We start from the raw sequence: 26,478 nt of genomic DNA, 5'->3' as shown, positions 1-26,478 counted from the left end.
CCCCCACATACACAAAGCCAAACTATGTACAGCAGGTTCACATTATCAGACATCTTGCTCAGTTATAAGCCACGCCGAGCCAACAGGGAATAAAAATGAACGAGATAGGTGGAGCTATAACTCATTCGCTCCTGTCTTCATGCTAACATGCCGACTACACTCTAGCTCGCACACTTGTGGGGTATGGATTTGAAAACCGGAAGCGGATTAGAAAATATTTACATGAGCGAGGAGCAGTTGGTGCTCATGTGCTGTACGTATTGATTTCCAAACTCAAGCATTAGTGAACACTATTGCTACTTCTGTCAACAAAGCACCATGTATATTGAGCAGAATCAACATGACGAGCGTCACACAGCGTAGTGGAACGTTGATAAACCTCCATGAAAATGTGACACTGACAAGTGTGTGTGGTTGTTTCTAAAAAATTAAAGTCACAGTCTCTAATTTAGCAGAACACTACGTCGATGGGTTTGGAATGTGCCTTGGATGCAATTGAGCGCGCAAACACACACACACATAATGCACAGAGAGTCAGATGACAGGACTACAGTACAGGACTACAGTAAAGCAGTAGCCAAATCTGAGGGCTGCCACGCCTCGGCTTTTGAAAGCTAACACACACCGGCTAGAGTCCTGCTACAGCCCGATGCCAGCCATCAGCATCACACTAAGGGACAATTAAAAGAAGCATGATTACTCATTTACCTCTGAAACAGCATGGCTAAAACTGTACTGGGTGACTTGGAATACTGGCGGCTTCTAATGTTAAACCAGCTTTCAGTGAGGGGTGACGATGAAGTGAGACTGATTATGTTCATTCCATTTGCTAGATTAAAAAGCTGAATTTGCAGTTGTAGCCAGACAAATCTGACAAATCTGTGGCTACTAGCATTTCACTTCATTTATCAGTCTAGTAGTTAGTTTTGTTCAATCTGTAGAGGGACACATACTTCTTACCATGGTCATTTTTAGTCAGCAGGGTGTGCGAATCCTGGATAAGGAGCATCCTTTCTGTGTGTGATAATACTCATATAACATTTGTGAGTCAAAATAAGATATTCTATGCTTCACTCACCTCTGCAGATAGAGAACATATGGACTGGTAGTGTTAGGTTGTTTCAAAGAAAACATACTTCATGTATAAATGTAATAATTAATAACTTTCTGTGTGTAAAAATGTCCTTAAACTGTCCTAACCATGACCAAGTAAAAACAATGAATGTCATCTTCATTTATGGGATGTCTCAATGTGTGATTTTAATAGAAAAGGTTCATTTTCTACAACTACACTGCTTTGCATAAACCTGTCCTGTCAACATGTCTCAGATCAACCTCCATAATGGATTGTGTTTTTTACAGTTTGGGTGATCTTGAGAATAATTGTGCTTCTTGAATGAGCCCTTAGAGCTCAGCTGGTGTGAGTAAGATTGTTGTGATGTACTTTGTTTGCTGACGCTGACTCACATGACGGTGGAGGAAATGGGATTCTGTGGAGCGCCACAAATTCATCACAAATAACTTTAAATACATCAACATAAATAAAAAAAATGGAAGCTAGTATTTCCACTAAACATTTACAAATAAATACTTGGTTTTGACCTTTTTGAAAACACACTGTCAATCAAAAAAAAGGTGACTGAAAAGAAAGTACAGCGGACAACACAAGTGGCACAACTTAGTACATTCAGCATGCTCAATGTTAGACAGTTTAAAAAGGAATGCTACGTCTGCATGTTGTGGCACCGACAGGATGTGAATGCTATGCTTGTGTGCTCCTCAACACACTCTCAGACTGTATGAACAGTTTTAAATAAATATACGCACAATTTCTGAAAATAAAAATGAAAGACATGAAAGTAGACTGAAGTGAGGGGCTGGCTGGTTTATGTGCCGGTCTTCTGCTCCCATTCCTGCAGAACAAACACAGAGAACCACCAGTTTACTACCACTCTCCATCTTTCAGGATAAATACTATCATCTTAATCAGTAATACCAGTACAAGTGTAATAATTCTCATACAAATCAATCTAGACTCAAGTCTTTTAATAAATCAGGAAAGACAAAAGAAAACTTGTGTTGATGGAGTACCTAAACAAATTATTCAAATGTTCAAACCACCAACACCAATATTTCTATGGTTTTGTTCAGAACTAGATTGAACTGCCTTAACAATTTTCCCTGCACACAGACTGTGTGTACGAGAAGGCCCAGGAGCACCTCCACCTGCTCAGGGCTTTCAATGTCAGCAAGGACATGATAACGTCTGTACTCATCTTCAACATTCATCCTGGTACACTGCCCTCACTACCAAACACAAAGCCAGACTGTCCTGCTAACTTATCAGACAACAAAATAATTGGTTCACCCCATCACTTGGTCAGTGATCCGGAAAGCTACTCTGATCAAGCAGGACCACATTCACCCCCAATTCTTCCAGTCACTGGTCGCACTGGGAGGTCCCACTAGGGAACAGGAGCTGAACCCTGACCCGTTCACCATCAGAGTGATCGAGTGATACTTGTGTGTATCCATGGACACACTGAAGCAGATAAAGCTAATTCAATGGGGAGAATTTGACAAGCTGGAGATAAATATTGAAATAAAGAGAGCTCAAGTTGTAGACTGTTTACATCCCTAAAATCATTATGGGAACTGTTCCAAAACACAGAGTATCATCTGTCCCTAAGTGCAGTCAAATACTGTAAAATATGTTCTGCACACTTAAACAGGACTGTGGCATCTTATATAGAAGCCAAAAAAGACCAAGACAGACCTGGTCAGCCAAACATTAACATGATTTGACAAGTAGAGTTTCAAGTCTGATCCATGACTACAGACACTACCGATACACTGGTGTAGTAAATGTAGATATCTGCTACAACTGGCCCGATATTAGCAAACGCTTATACATTGCTGTAGGCTGGTCTGCATTGTGAGCTCTGACCTTGGCCTTCCTGAGGACGTGTCCCCGGACTGGAGAGGCCTTCTGGCCCCCCTGCTGCCGGCGGAGCAGTGAGGCGCTGTTGACCGGCAGAGAGCAGGACTCTGTGTCACTGGTGTCACAGCTGGAGAAGGAAGAAGACTTCTGGGCCCGTCGCAGCGTCCCTGGGGACTACACACACACACACACACACACACAGACACAGACACAGACACACACACACGGCAAGTTACTTAATTTCAACCAAGCAACATGTGATTTGTAAACTACTCTGGAGCATTAAAGCAGCACAAATGAACCAGCAGACAGCACAGGTGGTCTGACCTGGATTCCAGAGGAGCCAGTTTTTGGTTCGATCGTGAGGCCCAGGGTGACCCCGCCGCTCAGGGCTTTCTTCAGGCTCTCCTTCACCTCAGACAGCTCCAGTTCCAGGTTGACCCGCTGCTCCTCCTTCTGCCTGCAGTCCTCCTCCACCTTCTTCAGTCGCTCCGACAGCGAGGCGTGTGAACGTTTGCCTAATGGAGGAGGAGAGGGGGATTTCTCTGTGAATGTTTATCACTGTAAAAAACGTGTACCTACCAAGATGTTGAGTAGAGAGGTTGGAGAGCTTTTTCCCCAAACACTTCACTTCCCTGCTGCTTTAAATTTCAGACCTAACCTTTTCAATGACAAGCTCTTATTGCTCCTACCAGCAGCAGCTTCCACTGCAGTGCGCAGGTCTATCCTCTCCTTCTTCAGCTGGGTCAGGTGGTTCCTGATCTCCTGCTTCTTCTTCATCAGCTCTTCCTCCTTGGCCTGCAGCCGCTTGGCGTCGGCCTCAACGCGGTTCTTCCCGTACTTGCACTGCTCTGCATCTGCACAACAAAGACTGGGTGTGAAGAAGCTGGATCCAAGATTTTGAAGTCCTGCATGGCGGCCGTCATGTGAGCGGCAGCCGTTACCAAGCTAGCACTACTGCTAGCACTTTTGCTATCTCATTTGCTGATGTTGTTGTATGAGTTATTTTATTGTTAACCAACGTTGGACACATTCACGCATGACATGATGACTTATTATTGAAAATAAGGCTTGTTGTCTTTAGACTTTCTTATCTGGTTTTCCTTGAGTCTTTTTCTGGGTGACGGACTCACAACCGGACTACTTTATTTAGTTGAAGTAGACAACCTGAGAACTGGAGTGTCTGGAGGTTTAAAATAATCATTTAACCGTTTGCCTTTGTTTCTCACCGTGTCAACTTCCCCCAAATCTCAACAGTTAACTTGGTGACTAAAATGTTATTATTACCAATAGGAATCATTTTCAAAATTATAATAAATAACTCATGTTTTAACTTCAGATCCCCTCTATGATTTATTTATTAGCATGTAAATGTATTTTAATGTCATTCAAAAATGCAATCAAGCTGGCAAAAATGTATCACTTAATTGTTAAAACTTAAACTTAAATCGATTTCACAAGGATGTTTTGAAGTGGGGTTGTATGAGGTACTTATTAATGTATTACAAAGTAATGCACTGCTGTGGAAAAGTTGTATCAGTTTAAAGGTGCTCTATACGAGGTTGTGAACAAAGCACAGAGCAGATTACAACACACAAACAGAGAGAGATACTTCATTCTCTGCTCAGGTAGACATTACTCCACTATATCTTTCTTATACACAATAATTGGTTGATGCTATTTTTAAACCTGAAAATTGTGAATATTGCACCTTTATGTGTATGCTATATGTAGAATATTGCTCAAGGGGAACTGACCTGACAGGGAAAATGATTTATGCTCTCTTGAAAGACTGGTGATAAAAAAACGTATTTCACTTTCACTTCTCTGTTGAAAGATATTCTTAATACAGCACTTAAACTAAAATTGATTTTTTAGGTTTCTAAAATCAGTCTTCAGGCTTCTAAAAATAATTTACCCCTGTGCTGTCTGTTTCTCCATCTACTGTAGGTAATCCAGGAAGATTTTTGTGAAGCGCGTATCGAGGCTTGTGTTGGTGACGTTCGAAGCCTCGCGAGCCGGCCGTACCACGTGACTGATTCAGGAAATGGTTCGCGGGTTTGGCGTGCGATTCAAAATATAAGGGGCAGCGAAACGCAATGGACCCCCCCTCACATTGTCAAGTTATCCGTTTTTTAACTGTTAAGTTATGTTCTTAATGTCTGCATTTTCCCAACTTGAAAAGGATGACGAGTCCACCCGAAGGATCCCAACTGGATTCCACTCAATAACCAAAGAACTTTTTCCTTTTCCTCCTTTTATTTTGGTAGGTTCAGTTCAGTTCAGCTTAGCACACTTAGTTCTTTTAGCACACTCAGCTTATTAGCGCAGTGTCAGCTCCCTTACTGGCTGCCTCTCCAGACCTCTCAGACTCGTCAGTCATGCAGCGACGTCACAGATCTCCACACTATGCGATCTTTGTCGGTATGGTGCTTGTCCGATTTTGGACCATATTTGCTGCGACACAGCGCGTTACTGCGTCTCTGGTTATATTGACCTCCAAGCAGATTGGTTCCGCCCTGCGTTCCCTCCGAACACTCACACAGTCAGTATCAACCCCTTTACTAACGGCTTCATTTATTATTTTATTTACCATTAGTTTAAAATCCTTTCAGTTATTTATATTGTTTCTCTCTACATAAAAGAAAACCCCTGTTTGACTTGACACACATTTTGTGTTCCCACTTGATTTTCCCATGGAACCACTGGGCAGATCGCCAGCTTTAAAGGCAAACTTTGTGGTCCCAGTTCGGTGTTCTTGATCATCTTGAGATGCTGTCCTGACTTGACTCTCCATCTGTTCCTCATCAGGTAGTAAGACAATCAACCGCCTTACGTCTCTGTGAAGGATGGTAGCTTGGACCTTTCCTTTCTGCTTGTCCAACGTTGGATGATTTGCTCTGGCCTTTAGAGCTTTCGTCACAGGAGCATGGTAACTTGGAATGATTCTGACGTTGACGTCCCTGACGATGCCTTTAGTGTCAGGATTTGTATTGATGACCCTGCCAAGCTTGAATTGCCCCCTCAGTGCATTTTGGTCACTTAGCCAGACAATGTCCCCAACAGCAATGTTTCTCTCTGCAGTGTGCCACTTGTCTCTTACAAATAGGTTGGGACCAGCGAGCTGGCTCCAATGCTTCCAGAACTTGGTCACCTCTGACTGCATTGCTCTGAGTCTTTTGTAGGGGTAGCTGGAGAAGTCAAAAGCTTTGAAATCCCCACTTTGAGATGCCCGGCCAAGAAGGAGCATGTTGGGTGTGATATATTGAATACAGTCTTCCCGGCTCTGTATCCTGGCGTCGATTGGGCGCTCATTTGCCAGGTTGGCTGCTATGTGAAGAGTTGTCTGGAACTCGCTGTAACTGAGCTCAGACTCCTTTCCAAGACTCTGAAGTGCTTTCTTTACAATTCGTACAGCAGCTCCCGCAGCACCATTCCTGTGTGGAGAATCGGCTGGGTGGATTTTCCACATCCACTCTGTCCCGTTTTTTGCCGCTATCTCCTCAAGAGCTGCATTGTTTAGGCCGTCCAGGAATCTGTAAAGCTCCTCCAAGACTGGTTTTGCTCCAATGAAATTGGTGCCTGGATCTGACCACATCTTTCTTGGGTGCCCCCTGAGTGCCGTGAACCTTTGGTAGGACATCAGGAACCCTTCGGTCGATAGAGTATTTACTAACTCTGTGTGGATGGCTCTACTGGCCATGCAGCAAAAGACCACCCCCCAGACTTTTAGTCTCACTCTTTTCTTTACGTCATCTCTTACGTGGTATGGTCCGAAAAGGTCTACTGTTGTGAATTGAAACGGTGCAGCAGGTTCTGTTTGTTCTGGCGGCAAATCACCCATTACTTGTTGATATTTCCTTGCCTTTGCCTTCCTGCAGATCATGCACCCATCAACAATTTTTTGAGCGATCCTCCTTCCCCGTATGACCCATGCTCTCCTTCTCATCTTGAGCAGGGTTCCGGCCACTCCGTCATGACTTTCACTGTGGGCCTCCCGAGCTAGCAGTGTGGACACCCATGCGTCATAGGGTAAGATAGGGACCCCAACTTGATCTTCTTTAAAGATTTGCACTCTGCCATCACAAACCAATAGCCCAGAGTCTTTCTCTTTATAGACTGCTTGGGAAGGTTGTGCCCTCTTGTGCTGCCAGAAAGATGTCTCTCTGGGCATCTTCTCGTTCTCTTACTGAGACAACTCCTGCTAAAGAGACTGCCTCCCACTTTGAACTCTTCAGGGCTTTCTTTTGTCCAATGAACTTTTTTGCTGCTCTCCAGATCCATGCAATCGTTTTGACAAATCGGGTTAAACTACTGAACCTCTTGACATCGACAAGGCCTCGGATGGCTGACCCTGCAGGTGGTCTCCTTTGTTCAGTTTGTGCCTGGTTCTGATTTTGTTCCGCTTTCTTTGCCTTGGCTCTCGTCAGCGCAGCAACAAATGCTTTCTTTTGCAACTTGTTAATGCTTTCTCTGGCAGCGGTTGCTAGTTCCTTAGCAGATTTGATTGGCCACTCATTCACTGGCAAACTTAGAAACTTTTGTCCATTTTGCCACTCTGAGTCCTCATCCAGGTCTTGAGGGTTGGCCCCTCTGGTGATTATATCACCAATATTTTGCGGACCAGGGATCCACCACCAGTCTTGGATCCTTGTGCCATTTTGAATTTCTCCAATCCGATTTGCAAAGAATGCTTGACAGCCATAGCTATCTCGCTGTACTGCACCAAGGACTGTTTGGCTGTCGATCAAATGGTACCACCGCTCAACTTGGATTCAGCTGTGTAGCTCAAAGTACCTTCTTAACCGTGAGGCAAACACAGCTCCACAAATCTCTGCCTTGACAGCATCACCTTTGCAGTCCAAGGGAGTTAATTTTGCTTTTGACTCCACCAGCCTAACGACTGGGCCCTGGTCCGAGTTCCACCTTAGGTACATCACTGCTCCATAGGTATGCTTGCTTCCATCGGAGAACGTGATTTCCCAAGGTTTCTCAATGTAGCATGGAGGCGTTAGTGCTCTGGTGAACATGACTTTGCCGAGTTGGATGTACTCTTCGAATAGCTTAATTACATCCTCCCTGAGGTCGTCTGAGAGTGCTGTGTCCCATGGGTCTTTGACTGGACATCTTTCGCTCTTTGCCTCTTGGAATGCCCTTCTCACCAGAATAGCTCCCTTTTGCTTAGCAGGAGTTACCAGGCCGACTCAGGTCAAAGAGCCCTGAAACTTGGCTGAGCAGTTCTCTTCGCATCAGGGGATTTCGTATCTGATCTCTGACATGTCCTTGATGAAGGTCCTGGCCAATTCTCATCTTTTTCTTTCTCTTCGAGAAATTGATTGCGATCATGACATGGAGCTTGTCTTCTTCGACCATGTAGCCCAGGCCGAGCGCCTTATTGTCATCATCGCTCATTTGGTTTGGCAGGACCATGGTCTTCGCCTTGGTCCTCTCAAACTTGTCCTTCCAACCCATCCTCCCACTTTGCCCAGAAAAGACCCATGGCTTGAGCTTGAAACCTCCAGCTTTCAAGATCTGCTTTACATTTGCTGTGATGGTTTTTAGCTGGCCAAGATCATTGTGGGATGTGAGAATGTCATCAACGTAGCTGTCCTCTTGTAGCACCTGACACTCCTCATTGAGGTGGGTGAAAGGAATGAGGTTAGCAGTCTCGCGCATTGCCAGCTGTGCAATGCACCCTGCCGGTTTGTCTCCGATGTTTACTCTCGTGATTGCATATTCTTCCAGCTCTTCATCCTCTGAGTCTCGCCAGAGGAATCTATGAAGGTGTACTTCCCGGTCCTCCAACCAAACAGAATTGTACATCTTTTTTATGTCACTCAGGGCAGCATGTACTCCACACCTGAATCTGAGAAGGACAGCGCGAATCTGGTTGAGGACATCTGGACCTTTCATTAGCAGATTATTCAAGCTCACACCTCTGAACTTCTGACTGCTGTTCCACACAAGTCTTACTGGGGTTGTGACAGAGTGTGGGTTAGGAGCAATAAGGTGACTCACATACCACACTGGCCCATTCCAGCCGTTTATTGCGTCCTTGGACAGTTTGATTGCAGCTCTTCGGTCAACCATGTCATGCACTTGAGCGGCATAGGCAACCCTCCACTCTGGTTCCTTGGCTAGCTGTCTTTCTGTCCTGAGAAACGTAGCCTTGACTGTTCTTTTATTGTTTGGCAGAGAGGCTGGATCCTCTAACCAAGGATATCGGGAATGCCAATGTGGTTCCTCACTGTGGTTATCACCTGTGACATAGGTGAGGCCTTCCTTTACTATTTCGAGTTCCCTCTCCTCAGCAAGAGTCATTTCTTTGCCACCTGGCTGGCAGTGGCAACCCCCACATTTTGGCTCACATGCTGCACCAATACTGTCCCATTTCCACCACTCAAGGAAGTCCTTATTGGTGGTTGAAGTCCTTGACTCCTGAAACTTGGTGGCAACCCGTTTGTCCGGTAGAAGTCTTACTGGTGTCCTGCTAGTGAGCTCCTCGTACTTTACAGCCGCTGCTCTCATTGACCTCGCAAAGTGTGTCTTGGACATGTGGGCTGACACAGTAAGTTCCTCAAAGAGGTCTGGATGCGTTCCGCCGACCGTCTTTCCAAGTGGTCCGTCCAACAGTACGAGATTTCCAACAGCTTTGGTTCTTTGTGGTGCTAGTTGACCTTCTCTATGACTTATGAGCAAATTTATTTCTTTGGGTCTCACAAGTTCATCAAGTGGTATGTCTTTTAAGAATTTGTGCAGCTGCTCCGGTGTCACATTTTTGTGGACATTTGCAATGCTGTCCAGTCCATAACAAACCAATTGATGGGGTTTGAGAGTGCCCTTGGGAGTCTTTACTCTGATCTTTAGAAGATACCGCCTTGTCTCCACACGAACCTTCATCCCTCCAACTCCATGGACGACGAGAGTCATTTCTTCACTCCTGAGGTTCAGTCTGCTTGCAGCCTCATGGGTTATATAATTTGTGTCTGAAGCCAAATCAATCAATCTTCTGATCTTTTGTCCAGCATTAGCTGTGACCTCGAGAAGCATCATAATTACTGGTAGCTCTTGCAATCCACTTTCCACTAGAAGGCTTGGTTGATCTTGTATAGTGCTAAAGGCTCTTGAAGCAGTGTTGGAAAAAACATCGCGACATTGTTTTGCCAATTCTGGTGAAAGTTTGTTGAAGAACTCCTCTTGATTATCTGTATATTTCCTCCTGGCTTTCTCCCCCTCTGGGCCATATCTGTGACTTTTCTGACTCATGCTGTTTCTTTTCATCTCAGCATTGGGGCACAGGTAGTAGTGATGCCCAGGAGCATGCTCATCTTTGCAGCCTTGGTTTTTACACAGAAAGTCAGTTTTGCAGTATGAAGAGTCATCATGAACCTCAAGACACCTTCTGCATGCTCCCAACTTTCTTACTGCAGCCTTCTTCTCTCCCAGCTTCAGTGCACGAAATTGTCTGCAAAAGTAGAGCTTTTTCTTATGCTTTCCATCACCACAGACTACACACCCTAAATAGTCATTGTCTGATTTGGTAGACTTGGTTCTAGCATGTCTTGGCTCCCAACTGGTCTCTTTTCGACTTGGCATATATGTTTTCTTGCCCTTTGAGGAATGTCAGGAGACTGTCAAATCGATTATCTGGTGCCACTGCATTTGTCCTGTCAGAGACATAGACTAGCCACTCCTTCAGAGTTTCTGGAAGTTTGCTTTCAATTGACTTTGTTACCAGAGGATTTTTGATTCCGCCTGTGTCTCCAAGATCGTTCAAATCTTGAAGTGCCTTCTCCACAGCTTGGATTAATTCCACTATTTTCCGTGGCTGATGACTTCTGACAGCTGGCATTCTCTGCAACTCCTCCACTATTTCAATGGCAATAGCAATTTGATTGCCACAGCGGTTCTCTAGGACTCGGAAAATATCACCTGCAGTGGTATAGGTGGTAAGGTGAAGGTCTCTTGTGACTTTGTCATCCAGACTGTCCAGTAGTTGAAACTTTTTTACCTCCATTGAACCGGTCGGCTCACCCTGCTTCTGGAGTGCTTCCCAGTCTTTTCTCCACCTGTGGAAGTCACGTTTATTTCCACTGAACTTTGGAAGGGCTGTAGGTTTCAGTCCGATGGTGGTTGGCATGGGGTAATTTGAAGTCATGGCCCCAAGTGATCTTTCAGCGTCCTCCTTTCTCCTAGCCTGTATATAGTCCGCCTTTCTGGAGACCAACTTTGGAAGGAGGAGTTGAAGTCCTTTTAAGTTGCCCTGAAAGTCCCCTTGCTCACTTTTGGGGATCCATAGTTTCCACCGACTGTGCACCTCCTTTGCGGTCTTTACCAGTCCTTGCATGTGGTTAAGCATGAATTCATATGCCTCCTGGTTACCATCGGGCCGCACAGCAGCAGCACGGTCACACTCGCTCTCTGCTGCCTGTAATGCTGTTGACAATTCAATCTTCCCAAAGTTGACCCAAAGTGCTTCCTGAATCAGACTTCTGGTCTCCTTTAATTTCATCTCACACTCATCGGAAGTCCTTCCTAGGTCGGCTTTTTGCTGTTCAGTTAATACAGCATATTCATCTGTATCCAGCTCCGCCTCCAGTTCAGCAATGAATCCAGCCTCCACATCTTCATTCGCTCCCATGACTTTCTCAGCTTCGATTTTAAGCTTATTGAAACTGTCTGAGCTCCTCTTCAGACATGTCCTCATGAGTCTTGGTAATGCTGTTGACCAGACATGTAAACAATCTTTTTGCTGTGGTTCGCTCCACCTTGAGTTGTTCTACTGATTTCCCAGTAGCTTGATCCGCCATGTTTAATTTCAGGTTGATTTCAGGCGAGAAGGTAATACACGGTAATACCGTTTTCATGTATATTTAGTTGATTGTCTTCCTTCCCCAGGATTCCAATTTACTGCTCCTGCTGTTCCAGCTGAAAGCTCCTGGTTTTTCTTGTCCTGGTTCTCCAGACTTTCCAGTTCCCCAGCCTTGCGGTTTTTTACTGTCAAGTTATCCGTTTTTTAACTGTTAAGTTATGTTCTTAATGTCTGCATTTTCCCAACTTGAAAAGGATGACGAGTCCACCCGAAGGGTCCCAACTGGATTCCACTCAATAACCAAAGAACGTTTTCCTTTTCCTCCTTTTATTTTGGTAGGTTCAGTTCAGTTCAGTTCAGCTTAGCACACTTAGTTCTTTTAGCACACTCAGCTTATTAGCGCAGTGTCAGCTCCCCGCCCGGCTGCCTCTCCAGACCTCTCAGACTCGTCAGTCATGCAGCGACGTCGCAGATCTCCACACTATGCGATCTTTGTCGGTACGGTGCTTGTCCGATTTTGGACCGTATTTGCTGCGACACAGCGCGTTACTGCGTCTCTGGTTATATTGACCTCCAAGCAGATTGGTTCCGCCCTGCGTTCCCTCCGAACACTCACACAGTCAGTATCAATCCCTTTACTAACGGCTTCATTTATTATTTTATTTAACATTAGTTTATAATCCTTTCAGTTATTTATATTGTTTCTCTCTACATAAAAGAAAACCCCTGTTTGACTTGACACACATTTTGTGGACTTGGGACTTTATTGCGCATTTGTTTGCAATCTATTCGAGCATCACAAACATCATTCATTCATTTATTCAATTCAAAGCTTCACACACCAAAGCCATGGTGTCATTATAATCATTCTGCCTGTTTTACATTTATTGTCCACTTGATGCATAGTAGAGCAAATCAAGCGCCATGAAGCTTCAGCCCATGAGTGAACCAATTTGATGGAAAGCTTCAATTCTTCATGGAGCTTCATCTCACCATCACTAACTGTAGGTAATACACTGACTATGGAGTACCTCATACAACCCCACTTCCAAACATCCACACCATCACTTTAAAGAGCTGAGCTCTGGACTTGAAACCAAAACAGGGCTGAGAGACCCCAAAGACCCCCTGTGTGATGGTGCCTGTCGTCTATCTGAAGATCTTCCTGAACAAGACCAAAACAGAGGAGAGCCGTGCATTTATTATCAGGACACTGTAAGACATGAAGTGCCCAGAAACCCAATGAACCCACAGCCATAACCCTTCAGCACATAGTCATTACCCCAGGACCCTCACTGGAAAAAGACTGAGGGTAACCATCCAAAGGTCGTGTGTGTATGTGCATGCATGTGAACTTTGCGTTTGAGAAATCACTCAATCAAACCACAGCTGACATTTTCAAATTCAATCTGACACTGGAAATGTGAGAATTGTGTGGCACATCTTTGGTATTTCCATTCCGACATTCAGAGGAATGGCAGGCTACACAAGCGGTTACAACCCTCCTGGTTCACACATTAGAAAGAAATGTAGTTTTATAGAGTTTGTTCAGGAACAGGGCCACGCCCAGAACACCGCTCATGTCCTCTGCACAGAGTATTTAAGCACAACGAACTCGTCCACTCCCTCTTCGACTCTTGTCTTCACATGACGTACGACAGACGCTCTCTAACTCAGCAGACGCTCCATCCCTACACCCCTCTACCTACACCCCTCTACCCCCACCCCACATCCAGACGAGCAACGCTCTCTGACTCAGCTTTCATACGACTCAAGACAGACGAGCAACACTCTCTGACTCAGCAGACGAGCAACGCTCCATCCCTACCCCACGCTCCTACCTCGTCCCCTACGAGCATACGCTCTCCGACTCAGCTTCAAGCTTTCATACGACGCAAGACAGACGAGCAACGCTCCCTGACTCAGCTTTCATACACTTCAACTCGAGGCACGACAGACAAACAACATATTAAAACCGCTTACCTTTCACAAAGGCTCTCCTCAACCCTTCCGGACGACCAGCCATATCCCGAAGCTCCCTCTTTTTCTCACCACGCTCGCCGCTAGCAACTTCGGCTGCGTTTAGCCATCCACATTCCCCGCAGCCCTCGATAACCATCCTCTGTCAACTCCGAAGCCGTCCGCCCCGCCTTCCAACAGCCCGGAAGGCGTGGAACTCCAACAACCCCATCCTTCGACCCCAATCCTCTCAATTCTTCACCCACGCCACTCTCCCGACAGCCGGAGTTCCAGGCGCTCGAATGACCGGTAAACCACCGTGACCCTCTTTCGCCATTCCGAGGCCCCGACAGTCTCTATATATTCCACTTCTTCGAGTGGACAGTCTCTCAAACGAAGAAAGCAATCATCCAACGCAACAGTCTGTTGCAAAGCGCAACTTTCCAAACTTTTCAAGCACCTGTAGCACAACACCCCTCTCGCGCTCCGAGCCTCCACAGCACTTCTGGGTTCCCGGCGCCTTGTCAGGCGTGTGCCGATGACGTCATGACGCAGCGGAAGAAGACCATCCATCTACATCAGTCCCTCCAGAGGGCCAGGTTGTACACTCTGATTGTGAATCTTTAATCTGATTTTAATACGGCCAATAAGTACACTATTAGGGTAATGAGACCAGGTCCAAGGCTATGAATAGATCCTCTTCAAGACGAGCCACGATTAAATATCTGTCAAAACGCATGCGGGAGTCAGATATACGGTGTTCAGGAGAAGGTGTTTTAGTGTAAGTTAGGCTGCTGCTTCCAGTCTGCTGTCGGCCTCAACTTAGATATGTTTAGAGAAGGGCAGTCGACTGCGTCCTGCCTTAAGTCGTCCCATGCCATACTGACTCTGGCCGTCAAGCTCCCCCCGTGCCAGAGACATCTCCTCGCAATGTTTTCCCCTTAACTTCACGATTAACCCAGGCACATCCATCCCCCCATCCTGGCATCCTTTCATGTTCTGTTACTTCTACCTTCCAGGTTCCACCCATCTCGGCCAACTTCGGCTAACTCCTCCCACCTCTAGCGGCTACCCCAGCTGCACAGACCGCTCCAACAACAGAACAGGTAGGTATATGGCACAGCTAAGGGAGCAGCTCGGGGTTGGTTTTCTTTCCACAGCTCCGCCAGCAGACAATTCCAGCAGGAGATCCCCGAGAGACATCGTCCCTCCACAACGCCGCTCTTCCACCCCCTCGAGATCCAGCCGCTTGAGCAACGGCCAAAACCACAGCGACCCTTCTCCCCCACGCCAACGCTCCGATGGCCCCATACATCCCGCATTTCAGAGTGGACAGTCTCTCGACTGAAGTATGCACTCACCCAGCTCAACATCCATTTCCACCAGTCCGACAGAAAAGCAAACTCTTCAAACTGCTCACGGCCGCTCGGCACTACACCTCCCTCGATTGCCGAGCCACCAGCGCCGACCGCTACATCGACGCCCAGACAAGCCCGGTCACTCACACCAGCCCCTCTAGAGGGCCAGTCCGTATCGCACCCCCTCCTTACTCTCTCTGCATCAGGGATATCGCACCCTGCAGCCTCTTTTCCCCAATCTGCATTTCCAACCCATGCACATACATCCTTTCATCCCAGGATCTTTTCCTCTTCCCTCGCTCCTGCCTTTCCATTCAACACAACACAGGCTATCGACCACCGGTAACCACATGAACCTCGCCCAATTATCGAGCCATCCACACGCAATCCCCACATCTCCTGGGAATTGCTAAACAAGCTCCGTCGCTGCACCCAAACAGCCACTCCCCACCTGAGCAGACATCACCAGCACCTCCAAGTCCTTACCACCGATCCCAACTACTGATACCTTTTCGTTTCTTTCGGAAGGACGAGTATTACTCCGCCATGCGTCCGTCCAAGAGCAGCCAGAAAATCGCTTACCTGAATCCGGACAAACGTCTTGTCACCGCAACCTCGGTGCATCTCTTAATTCTACTGTCTTAATCACCACGGTCATTATCGTGCTACCTACTGCCACCTACTGGCACGGAAGAGTATTTAATTACGTAGCCAGCTAATATGTTGCAGGCCCAGATGCTCAACCATGGCCTTCTTCAAACCCAGCACACGGTCTAAACACTCGGCTTTCCTCCACCAGATAAAATAAAATAAAATAAATAAATAAATCAATAGAATCAATAGATTAAACAAATCCTCCTTGCCACACATCCTGTTAGTCCCTGCCGCCGTTACAAACCTCCATGACCAAGTCACACTTGACGAAGCACGTAAACCGAGCTAAACTGACACCAGTTCTTCTCGGCATCTCCATCTTCCACGACGAACACATCACTAAGCCGAAGACATCCAGCTTTTCACAGACGCAGCACCCTCGATCAGCTTCGACGGCTTCTACAGTGACAATCGGTCCTTGGCCTCTTGAATTCTCATCCCCCACACCTTCCTCCGCGATCTACGAAACGCATTCCATAGTCATAGTAGCCATTCTTTCGGGGCATGAACGGTCCATTAAGACCATTGCCATCCACTCGGAATATCCACTAAACGGCTGCCCCTCACTTCGAACGCCTCACCTGCGGCATCCTCACCCTCAGCTCAGGTCATCCGTCTCCCTTCATGGACAAAGCATTAAAGTCCACGTTCTTGCCAGCTTCCTTCGCTGCTCTGAGTTCACCACCTTGAACTCCATCCGTCCCGACATGCCACCGCGTCAGACATCACATACATCCTCCCGACACAGTCGTCTATCACCTCAAATGCCGCAAGACCAACCAATACGGTCCACCTCAACCCATCTACCGTTTCCGACCAGACTCTTACTCGAGTCCGTACGAACCCATCCGCGACTACTTCAGCTCAAATTTCAGCCAGCCGAACTCCCCGCAAGATTTCCGTTGCGGTCTCACCAGCACTTTCGCCATATCTTGGCCCGATCCAGAATACCCCCCGAGTTTACTCGGCGCCACCTCCAACACTTCAAGCCAAGGAATTTCCAACCACACCCTCAAGATACGCGATTGTTGGTCTTCCCCCACGTACCTCTCATAAGTTCGTTCCAACCCGAACGACTCCAGAAACTGCCATCGGCATCAGTCTTTATGGAGCTATCTTTTGAGGACTCTGCTCCCCAAGAGCTTCTGAAGAGATGGCCCCTAACCTAGTCTCCAGTCCCCCTGTTCCCGCCAGTTGCCGGACATCAATGATCCCCCATCGGTCGCCTAACCTCCTTTCTACGAACCCTCCTCGTTTCTTCTTCCTGACATCCCTTCATCCCTCTACCCTACATCCCTCTACCTCGACTCCTCATCCCTCTACCTCGACCCCTCATCCCTCGACCCCTCATCCCTCTACCTTGACCCCTACCCTACATCCCTTCATCCCTCTACCCTACATCCCTCTACCTCGACCCCTACCCCCACATCCCTACCCCCACATCCCATCATCCCTCTACCCTACTCCCCTTCATCCCTCTACCCCTACCCTATATCTATTTCATCCCTCAACCCCTTCCACTTCTTGAATCTAACAATCTTTCCACCATGCAATAAATCTCTCAAAACTCATACTGTTATTGGCGTGGTCCTTGTTAGTGAAAATACTATTCTGAACCACACGGATTAACACAAAGTGTCATCGTCTCCCAACTATCTGGGCTTCTGCTATCACGTCTGTTAGAGCGTTACCTCAACGTTGGCAGGAGGCTTCAGTCTGGCCAGCATGCGTCACATGGATCGTCTCGAGGGTAGCGTGGGTTTTAGGTTTTTAAGTCATTCCTCTTTAAACCAACTGTAATTTTGACATCCTGCATTTTTCCAATCTGCTGTGGAGTGGACTTTTGCTAGAAAGAAATTGGCGGAGGTGAGGCTGGGACTCTCACTTACAAGACAGCTGACTGGGAAAGGTGGTCTGCGTTGACATTTTAATGCTATTCCAATTTTTATATTATTTACAAATTACACAAAAATTGACTTTCTGTCCTGCCTTTTACTGTTTTAGTTTGTTAAGTTCTTCTGATATCAACCCTTTAGTCCCCAGTGAAAATAATGTGAACTCTCTTTTTGTAGCTACTTACTGGAGCCGTTCTGTTTCAGAGAAGCTGTCCCATTCGTCCCATTGACTCCATTCTTCTTGGTCTGGTTCTTTGGCTCTGTCTTTTGTTTGGATGCCGTCCCATTGGGCCCCTTCTTTCCCTTCAGCTGATTGGAGAAGAACAAGGAGGAGGAAGACTTTTCAGATCTCTCAGAAAAGTTAATACTTAACTGTAATAAAGCTACACACATACATAGAATTTGTCCCAACAATTGTACCGAATCAAACTACTAAACAAGATATATGATGCAGTTTAAAAGACTATAGATTTGTATTCGACTTGCTTACAATCTACAAAGCACTTGACTGGTATATAGATATGTTTTTGCTCATTGTTTATTTTTATATACATTTATATACAGCATATACCTATTTTTTCACCAACTTGTATGTACATAGTAGTTCTGTTTGTTTAGCTTGTTGTGTTTGTTTCTATCTGCCTATAAATGGAACTGTGTTTAAGCATATTCAGAGAAACTTAAAATCTAAGTCAAATTTAGTTTTTATGCACACACTCATACTTTTAAAACATAATTCTGAATCTGAAAGAATTTAGGAAATATTTTAAAAAGCTGGTACTTGTATAATCAACTTTAACCTTAGAATATTAGGCTATTAGAATAAAAGTTAATTTAAATTAAAGCTGCGAGCAGCGATGAACGGGCCCTCGCAATCTGCAGTGTGTCGGGGGTGGCGGCGGGACTCTGGCCTGCGCGTCCGCGAGTGAGACGGATTTAATCCTGCGTCGACCGCCTGATGCTGGAAATGATGCTTTGCAAATAGTCTGATGCTTCCTGTATCCTCTGCCTGGCAGTGTGTGCAAACATGCATCATGTGTCAAATGTAAACCACATTGTGTAAAAGTCATATAAATCGGAGGTGTTTATGACAAAATCCAGATTTCCTTTCGCCAGCAGGTGGCGCTGTGAGTATTAGGGGAAATTAGCTTGTAAACATCCTCAGGCCATGAGTGTTATCAAGCATGTGAAGTTTGGGACTGTTTGGAAAAAGTCCAGCTGAGTTACATCAGCTTTTTTCATGGGGAATCACGTAAAGTAGCCGCCCGCTACGGCTAAACGATTCCGTCCAACGTAAAGCTTTTGATAACTTTTAATCACAACAGTGTTGTCATTGTATTGACAAAATTTAAAGTTGATCTGATGAAGTACCTAGGAGGAGTTCCTTAAAGTATAGCGACTAGAAATAGGCCAAAATCTATTGAAAAATGACACATAAATGAAACTGGACGACTTCTGGTAGGGTTTAGAGCATGGTCCCAAGAGACTTATATTTAAGTCTCCACATGTGGCTATCGAGTTTCATACATGTAGCTCAAACGTAGCGCTGGGGCTGATCTTTTGAAATCTTGTAGGGGGCGCTATAGAGGCAATTTAAAACGGACAAGCCAAAAACCCATATACACTATGTCTTCCTATGACCTATGACACATGTACAAAGTTCCATGAGTTTTTGAGCATCTTAACCCACTAAACCATCAGCTTCCTTTTTCATGGCGAACGATGCGTCGCCACGGCAACAGCGTTCAATGAAAACTCACAATATTCATGATGATGCATCATCAATGTCTTAAGGCTATCCGTACCAAATTTGAGACTCATCAGATCACCTGGCTAGGAGGAATAAAGAAAAGTATAAAATATAAGTTTTGTGCGGATTGGATAATGTACCTTGGAGTTATAACAACTTATAAGAACTTATTTTTTCAAAAACAATGAGGCAAAATGGCCGCCACGCCACGTCAAGGTTCTTCCATGAAAACTCTCGATTTTGCTAACTTTTAATCACAAAGGTCTTAAGAGCATCCTGACCAAAGGAGAAGTTGATCGCATAAATTCTCTAGGAGGAGTTCGTTAAAATACGAAGGCTGAAATCGGCAAAAAGTGACAAAAAGCACAATTTCGCGGGTTTGCTGTAGCGCCCCCTACTGGTTGAATGCAAAACAATTCTCAGGGTATGTTACAGCATGCGATGTGCACATATGCTGCAAATATTGTAATTTTAGGACAAACGGTTGAGAAGTTATGTGTATTGATATTAAGCCACGCCCCTAGGAAGTTTATTGGTCCATATCTTGTAAACGCTAAGAGCTATCAAAAAGCTTTTGATAAGTTTCGATGATCTAGATCCAATAATGATCCACAGCAAAGTTGGTAGCAATCAGACTCAGCATGTAGGACGAGCTTGCAAATATGTGTTCTTCACTAAATTCAATATGGCGGAAAATCTAAGTAGGCAGAGCTTAGGGGTCTGAGAGGCTTTTTTTTTTAGATCTAGCGGAGTCGGACATGTGTGTCAAATTTCAAGTCAATCGGACATACTGGCTGAGGGGCGTCACCGGTCCGACTTGTAGGGGGCGCTAGAGAGCCATTTTTACACACAGAGACATGCATCCTTTTTCAGATGGCTATTTTCACCAGGCCTGACAAGTCCCCAAAATTTGGTGAGTTTTTATGCATGGCAAGTACCCCCAAAAGACTCCCAAATTGTAAAAATATAGATCAGAATAATAACAATACCCCTTACAATTTTAACAGGGCCTTCGCGGCCCGACGTTGTCAGTAGCTCGGGCCCTAATAAGAATTTAAATTATTTTCTCTTTCTAAAATGCAAGATGGGTTCCTTAAACTGCAGTCATGTATTTCTTTTAACACTTGGGGGCAGTACAACAAGCTAAAAACACAACATGGACAAAATACCAGTTTAAAGAAAATTGTGTATACCCGAAGAATATGGGGTCAATATTCATATTTCACATGTCTTGCTTTTTTATTAAAGTAAATCTTCTTTAAATTATGGAGCTACAGACTAAGGTAAAGGTATCAGAGTATAATTCAAATTCTACATTCCACAGTAATTTAATAACATAAACATTCCTATAGCCGGATACATAATCTCAGCAACTATGTTCATATTGCTAAAGCACATTATATTCAACAGCTGATTGTATAATAATACTTATTAAAAAGTGAGACAGGTCCATAAAATGTCTGCAGAATGTCCTTGATTGTAATGAAACGTGGGTCAGTGGGTGTGTCTTGCTGAAAAGGAGACAGCAGGAAACTTTGAAAAAACATAATAAGAATAAAAATATCCTCCTAACCCAACTCCTCCTAGCGGCAGGGATCTATCGTTAAAAACTCCAAACATCAAGACTGCCTGCAGTCTGTTGAACGCCTCGTTGGATGAGGATCTACTTCTTATAGTGGAGCGGTACTTTGTGGTCTTGGAGGCAATGTCAACACCCCTTGGCCACGCCACACACAGCACCCACATCAAAGTGGTGGAGCTCCACATAACACAATGCGGTAACACATGTGGCCGTAGAGGCAGGGTGGCACTCAGAACAGGGCTGTATAATATAAAACACACACACACAGCTGACGCTCACTGTCGAGGAGAGGAGGGAATTACACTATGTGGGATAACCGCACACAAACAGTCCAAACAGTACTCTGATGTACACATACTACACGCAACACACAAAGAAACAAAGATCTGGTCAAAACAGAAGTACTATCAGTATTTCAGTGTTGTTATGTTTCAGTATCATCTCTAAAAATCTGGACTGGAACGTGTTTAACTGGAGCTAAAGTGCATATTGCATGTTTCCAAAGGAATGATTTCAGGCCACGTCACGGTGATGATCAAAGTACTACTAACAGCAGCAGAGGAGGAACACGGTTCACAGGCTGAGGGGAAAGAGAGGTGGCCCTTTGGGTGGCCAACATCAACATCTTGTCTACTGAGCCAGAGTGCTCCTGCAGGAATAATAAACAGGATTTCCTTTTTTCCTCAGCCAATCACCTCTCACTTTCACCTCTTCACAGTGGATGTAAATCAGGAGATTCAACATTTCAGTGAAGGAATGCACTGTGATAGTGAGGGTGCTATTGAAATTACATTCATCAGGTGGACACAAACATGACTCCACATGAAAGAGAATGTTGCTCTGAAGCAAATATTTCCTGACATGTTATATTGCTACAACTTTATAAGGTGATAATGTGTCGTAGAAGCCCACAGTAAACTGCAGAGGGATTGTTTCTCATCAATAGTTATTGTTCTCATATTTTTAACATTTTTAACTCTCATGACTTTGAAGTTCAAAGAAATGTCTGACAGTATCTCATACTGTACATATTGTGTATGAACAATACTCTGTTTTTATGGCTGCACCATCATATGGAAATATTTTTTATGTTGCGTCTATCATTTTAGACACACTTTCGACATGTGACTATCCGTCAAAATTAAACCAACATGAAGCCTGACTTTCGGAGCCAAGACAGCTTTTTTCCTGATTTTTTCTCAAAGTGATTTGTGTTTCAGACGATTTCTGGACATACGATGCTGGCTTTGTGAAGAAATTCTTCTCTTATTTCATAATACTTGGAGCACTTAGTGAGGAACCTCCCCCTCTCTCCTTTGCCTCCTGAAGATGTCTGTGGTTCTGTGTTGCCTCCCAAACACTAATATCTGACCATGGAATAAGCTGTTCCTTTAAACATGACCAGGGGTGGGCAATTCTTTTTCCCAAGGGGCCACATGAGAAACAGGGACTGTTGTGGAGGGCTAGACCAATAGACTGAACTCAATCCTGCTCAATATTATTCCACCTCTTTATGAAGCAGTAAATTGTATGGTTTTGATAAGCTGTGAGTGGTAAGACTAAATAGTATGATCACTGGTGGAATGTAACTAAGCCTAAGTACTGTACTTATGTACAAATTCAAGGTACTTTACTTGAGTATTTCCATTTTATTCAACTTTGTACTTCCACTCCACTACATCTCAGAGGGAAATATTGCACTTTTTACTCCACTACATTTGTCTGGCAGCTTTAGTTACTAGTTACTTTGCACATTATAATTTCTCAAACCCTTCCTAACTACCCAAACTGAACAACAGAGTATAAAGGAGTTAAAATGAGCTCCACCTTAAACATCTGCAGCAGGAATAATGATCCAAACAAATATACATTTGTAATATTCATATATAATAGTCAAACACTGACAAGGATCATGTTTCTGCAAAATTAGTACTTGTATTACTATTGTTTGTAGTCCAATGTCCTCACTTTCTGTTTTTGCGAGAAATCTAGTGTGTGTTTGGCTTGAACGAGTGCTCTGAAGTCAGGTTGAATGTGTGAGGTGAGATGTGAAGGACAGCTGACAGGTGATCGTCAGTGAGAGAGGATCTGGATCTGGATTGTTAAACTTCCTCACAGAGAATGTTTGTTCACATATGTTGGTTGATCCAAAGAGAACCAACATCTTCTGAGCATGTTGCTTTAGCAGCTTAGCTAAAAAGCCTCAGATGTCCATGTCCGCTCTGCATCACCAACACATCCCAGGTAGCCCAAATGACCTGGCCCAGCTCCGGCGTAAGCTCGGAGGCCGGAAGAAACACGTCGGGTCGAGTCCGGTTGCCAACATGGCTGAGACGGGGGATGAATTACGCCTGAATTCCGGCTGCCGACACTGCCATTATTGGGATTGCAGTGACGCTCCTGCTCGCTCATCCACGAACGTACCAATGTACGTAAATTGAGATATAAAATATAAACACAGCAACAGTCGCCTTCAAAATAAAAGCAATGCAGCTGTATTCCGTGCATGATGTACACTTATTTACATTTTATTCCTAATCTCCCATTGACATCCCGCGGGCCGGTCTGCGACAGCCAAAGGGCCGGGTATGACCCGGGGGCCGTACAATGCCAGGTCTGTGATAGACCCATCAGCTATATGCTGCTGTTCTTGTCTGTGTATGAAGAGAGGTTTGTGTTTATCAGTCGCCTTTTCAAGCAGCTGAATGCATCTTTGAATGGAGCCAAACTTCACCAACACACGGTGAGAGAGGTATATCGAGATAAAGTAAAACAAAATGCATTAGGGCTCTTCAGAAAGTAGCAGATAACAAAACACAGAATTTGTGCTGAGTGTTAACAAAGCCCTTACACCAAGTCTAACAATTCCCTGGGAGACACACTTTTTATTGGTTTAAAATCAGATTGTAAACTTGCTACTTGTGAAACAATCCAGTTCTACACGTTGTCCCTGATTCCAACTCCAGTCTCACATCTCAAGCTGCTAATCGGAAAGTAATGAGCAGTGCATGGTGAAGGAAGTCTTGGCCTGGATATCCACTGCACTACACCAGAACCCCAGAAATAAAGCCCCTTTCCCCAGATGCTCATTCCCCATCAGGCCGAGAGCCATGGGTTACAACGTATCCAACTATATGTTCTCTGTTCTATTTTCATAGTTATAGCAGTGACAGTGACCTTGACTTCTGGTCATATTTGCAATGTAATGTCAAGTCAAGTCCTAATATTTCAGTGCTTCCATCAAAATAAAAGCACACAGAAAAGGTCATACAAAGAAATCTTCTTGCTTAGAAGACGAGGTCAAGTGTGTGGTAGTTATTTTCACATGAGTAACACAAAAATAAGGCTATCTGATCGTTAACTTTAAATTATACATTAGATGTTGACAAAGGAAAAACACTGGACAAAGAGTTATAGACTGATAAATTATTATTAAAAAAGTTTGAATGTCAAGAGTAGAACAGGAAAACAGTGATTAAGGAGCAGAGTGTTAGTCACCTGAGCAGTAGCTTTAGTTTTAGTATCAGCAGCCAGGAACTTAGAGGAGAATTTAGAAACAGGGGTTTTGTAGTGACTGGTAGAGGTGGAGGAAGACGAAGTAGAAGAAGAGGAAGGCTTGGGAGGATAGCGAGTGTCCAGCTTGGACGAGGGCATGTTCTCATAGAGGTCAGCATTCTCATAGAGCACCTCCTCTTTCAGTTGGCACCCCCTTGTGTTGGGACTGGAGTACTGCACCTCCGGGTCCTTGTGTTAAAGCATGCAAGCAAGCAGAGAGAAGACAGGAGAGGAGAGGAGGAGAGAGGAGGGGAGTGGAGGGGAGAGGAGAAGAGAGGTTTTTTGGTTTTTAAATTCCTTTTATTGATCCAGGAGACACCAGATCAATGTCACGTCATCAATTCAAAAAAAATAAATAAAATCAACTCATCCAAACACAGAAACATTTTTAACTTATGATGAGCAATCAGCTCTCCTCCTCTCCAACGGAGCATAAAACCCCCCCAACAGCCCAAATGCGTCTGAAGGCCGTCACATTGTCCATTTTGTAATAAGTGTGTTCCACCCTTAGTCTGGCCTTTAGCAGTCCCTTCAGAACCGGTACCAGCTCCACACTGCCGGTACTCTGAGCCCGTTTCCTGCGTGTTAACCAAATGGCCAACTTAGCCATACTGGACAAAAAGTTCACCAACGTGTGAACTGTTTTTCTCTTAACAGAGTATTTGGGACCAAAGACAAACAAAACAAACATAAAAACATCCCCAAGACCCTGGAACCACCTTTTTAAAAGTTCAAACAGTGCTGACAGCCGAGGACACTGAACAAACAGTTCAGCGTTCACTCTGGGAACAGAATAAACACCGCTCGCCCAGCACCGGATCAAGGTGCGCTCTGTACCTGTTTGTAGCTATTGCCCAGTGTACAACCTTCCACTGGAGGTCTGCTGTCCGCTTTTCAACCGCCAACTGCCTTTCGGGGAAATATCTGGACCAAAGAACTCAGTCCACCTCGACTCCTTCATCCCTGCCAAAGAGCGCAAGTTGACAACCTTGACACAGGTGTGGCAGACGGCTTTTTTCCCACGTCCTGGAACTTTTCCAGGTGCGGGGTTGTGAAGGTGAGCAGCTGACTTCCTCCTTCCTGCCACTCCCCCACAGAGGGGGTGATGGACAGAGAGGGGAAGCAGTACTCAAAGCAGTCATACCACTGGTCACACAGAGTTCGGTTTGCAGCAAACTCTCTCTGGGGTATGGACAAACTTCCTCCACTCTGTTGATCAGCCGGACTGAGGTGTTGCTGCTGTTGTCTTTCAGGGCGTCCCATCGATGTCGCCGTCATCCTCATCAGATGGCCCAGCTTGGAACAGTCCAGGAGGAACAGCTGCTTGTCATAGCCCAACCACCCAGCTCTCCTCAGCAGCAGTCAAGCTGTGTCGAGCCAGCTTGGGCCACAGTCATAGAGCAGTCCTTGAGCTGTCCGGAGTCGAAAAGAGGCAATTTTGGACTGGATGTCAATCAGTCCGTGTCCCCCTTCATCAACAGGCAGGTACAGAGTTGTTGCCCGGACCCAGTGCTTGCCAGACCAGAAAAAGTCTACGATAGATCTCTGGATGTCCTCAATCAGGCCTCTCGGTGTTGTCAGAGCGATGAGTCTGTGCCACAGAGTCAATGCAACTAAGTTATTGGCAACCAGAACTCTTCCCCTATACGACAACTGGGGTAGCAACCATTTCCATTTAGAAATCCGAGTGCACACTTTCTCCTTCACTCCCTCCCAGTTCTTTGCTTGAAAGCCCTCGGTGCCCAAAAAACCTCCCAGGACTATCAGTCCTTCTTTGCCCCACTCCAGTCCACCAGGCAGACTAGGCGCTGCCTGGTCCCTCCACTGTCCCATACGGGTGGGAGAAAAAATCGATACAGCATAGTATCACGATATTTTGCGTGGCGATATTGTATCGATACACGGACGCCAAGTATCGACCTTTTATTATATAAACTATAAAAAAAAACAAAAAACTTTTTTTTTTTTTTTT

At 45.1% G+C, this 26,478-nt stretch overlaps 1 protein-coding gene across 1 annotated transcript in view; it reads right to left on the bottom strand.

The window, feature by feature from the left end:
• Positions 1 to 6: 6 nt before the first annotated feature.
• afap1 (actin filament associated protein 1) overlaps positions 7 to 26,478 on the bottom strand; it is a 76,560-nt gene continuing 50,088 nt past the window's right edge. Inside the window, exons 7-14 of the mRNA XM_031874262.1 lie at positions 26,202 to 26,330; positions 25,495 to 25,802; positions 24,450 to 24,702; positions 17,805 to 17,928; positions 3,634 to 3,798; positions 3,269 to 3,459; positions 2,948 to 3,115; positions 7 to 1,913 (exon numbers count right to left, since the gene is read on the bottom strand). Of these exons, the coding sequence (XP_031730122.1) occupies positions 1,887 to 1,913; positions 2,948 to 3,115; positions 3,269 to 3,459; positions 3,634 to 3,798; positions 17,805 to 17,928; positions 24,450 to 24,702; positions 25,495 to 25,802; positions 26,202 to 26,330 (1,365 nt within the window). The 3' untranslated portion in view covers positions 7 to 1,886. The remainder of the gene's footprint in view (positions 1,914 to 2,947; positions 3,116 to 3,268; positions 3,460 to 3,633; positions 3,799 to 17,804; positions 17,929 to 24,449; positions 24,703 to 25,494; positions 25,803 to 26,201; positions 26,331 to 26,478) is intronic.

Source organism: Anarrhichthys ocellatus, unplaced genomic scaffold (genome assembly GCF_004355925.1).
Source record: "Anarrhichthys ocellatus isolate YVR2014 unplaced genomic scaffold, GSC_Weel_1.0 scaffold79, whole genome shotgun sequence".
Lineage (NCBI taxonomy): Eukaryota > Metazoa > Chordata > Actinopteri > Perciformes > Anarhichadidae > Anarrhichthys > Anarrhichthys ocellatus.
This window is presented reverse-complemented; position numbering and strand designations above follow the sequence as displayed.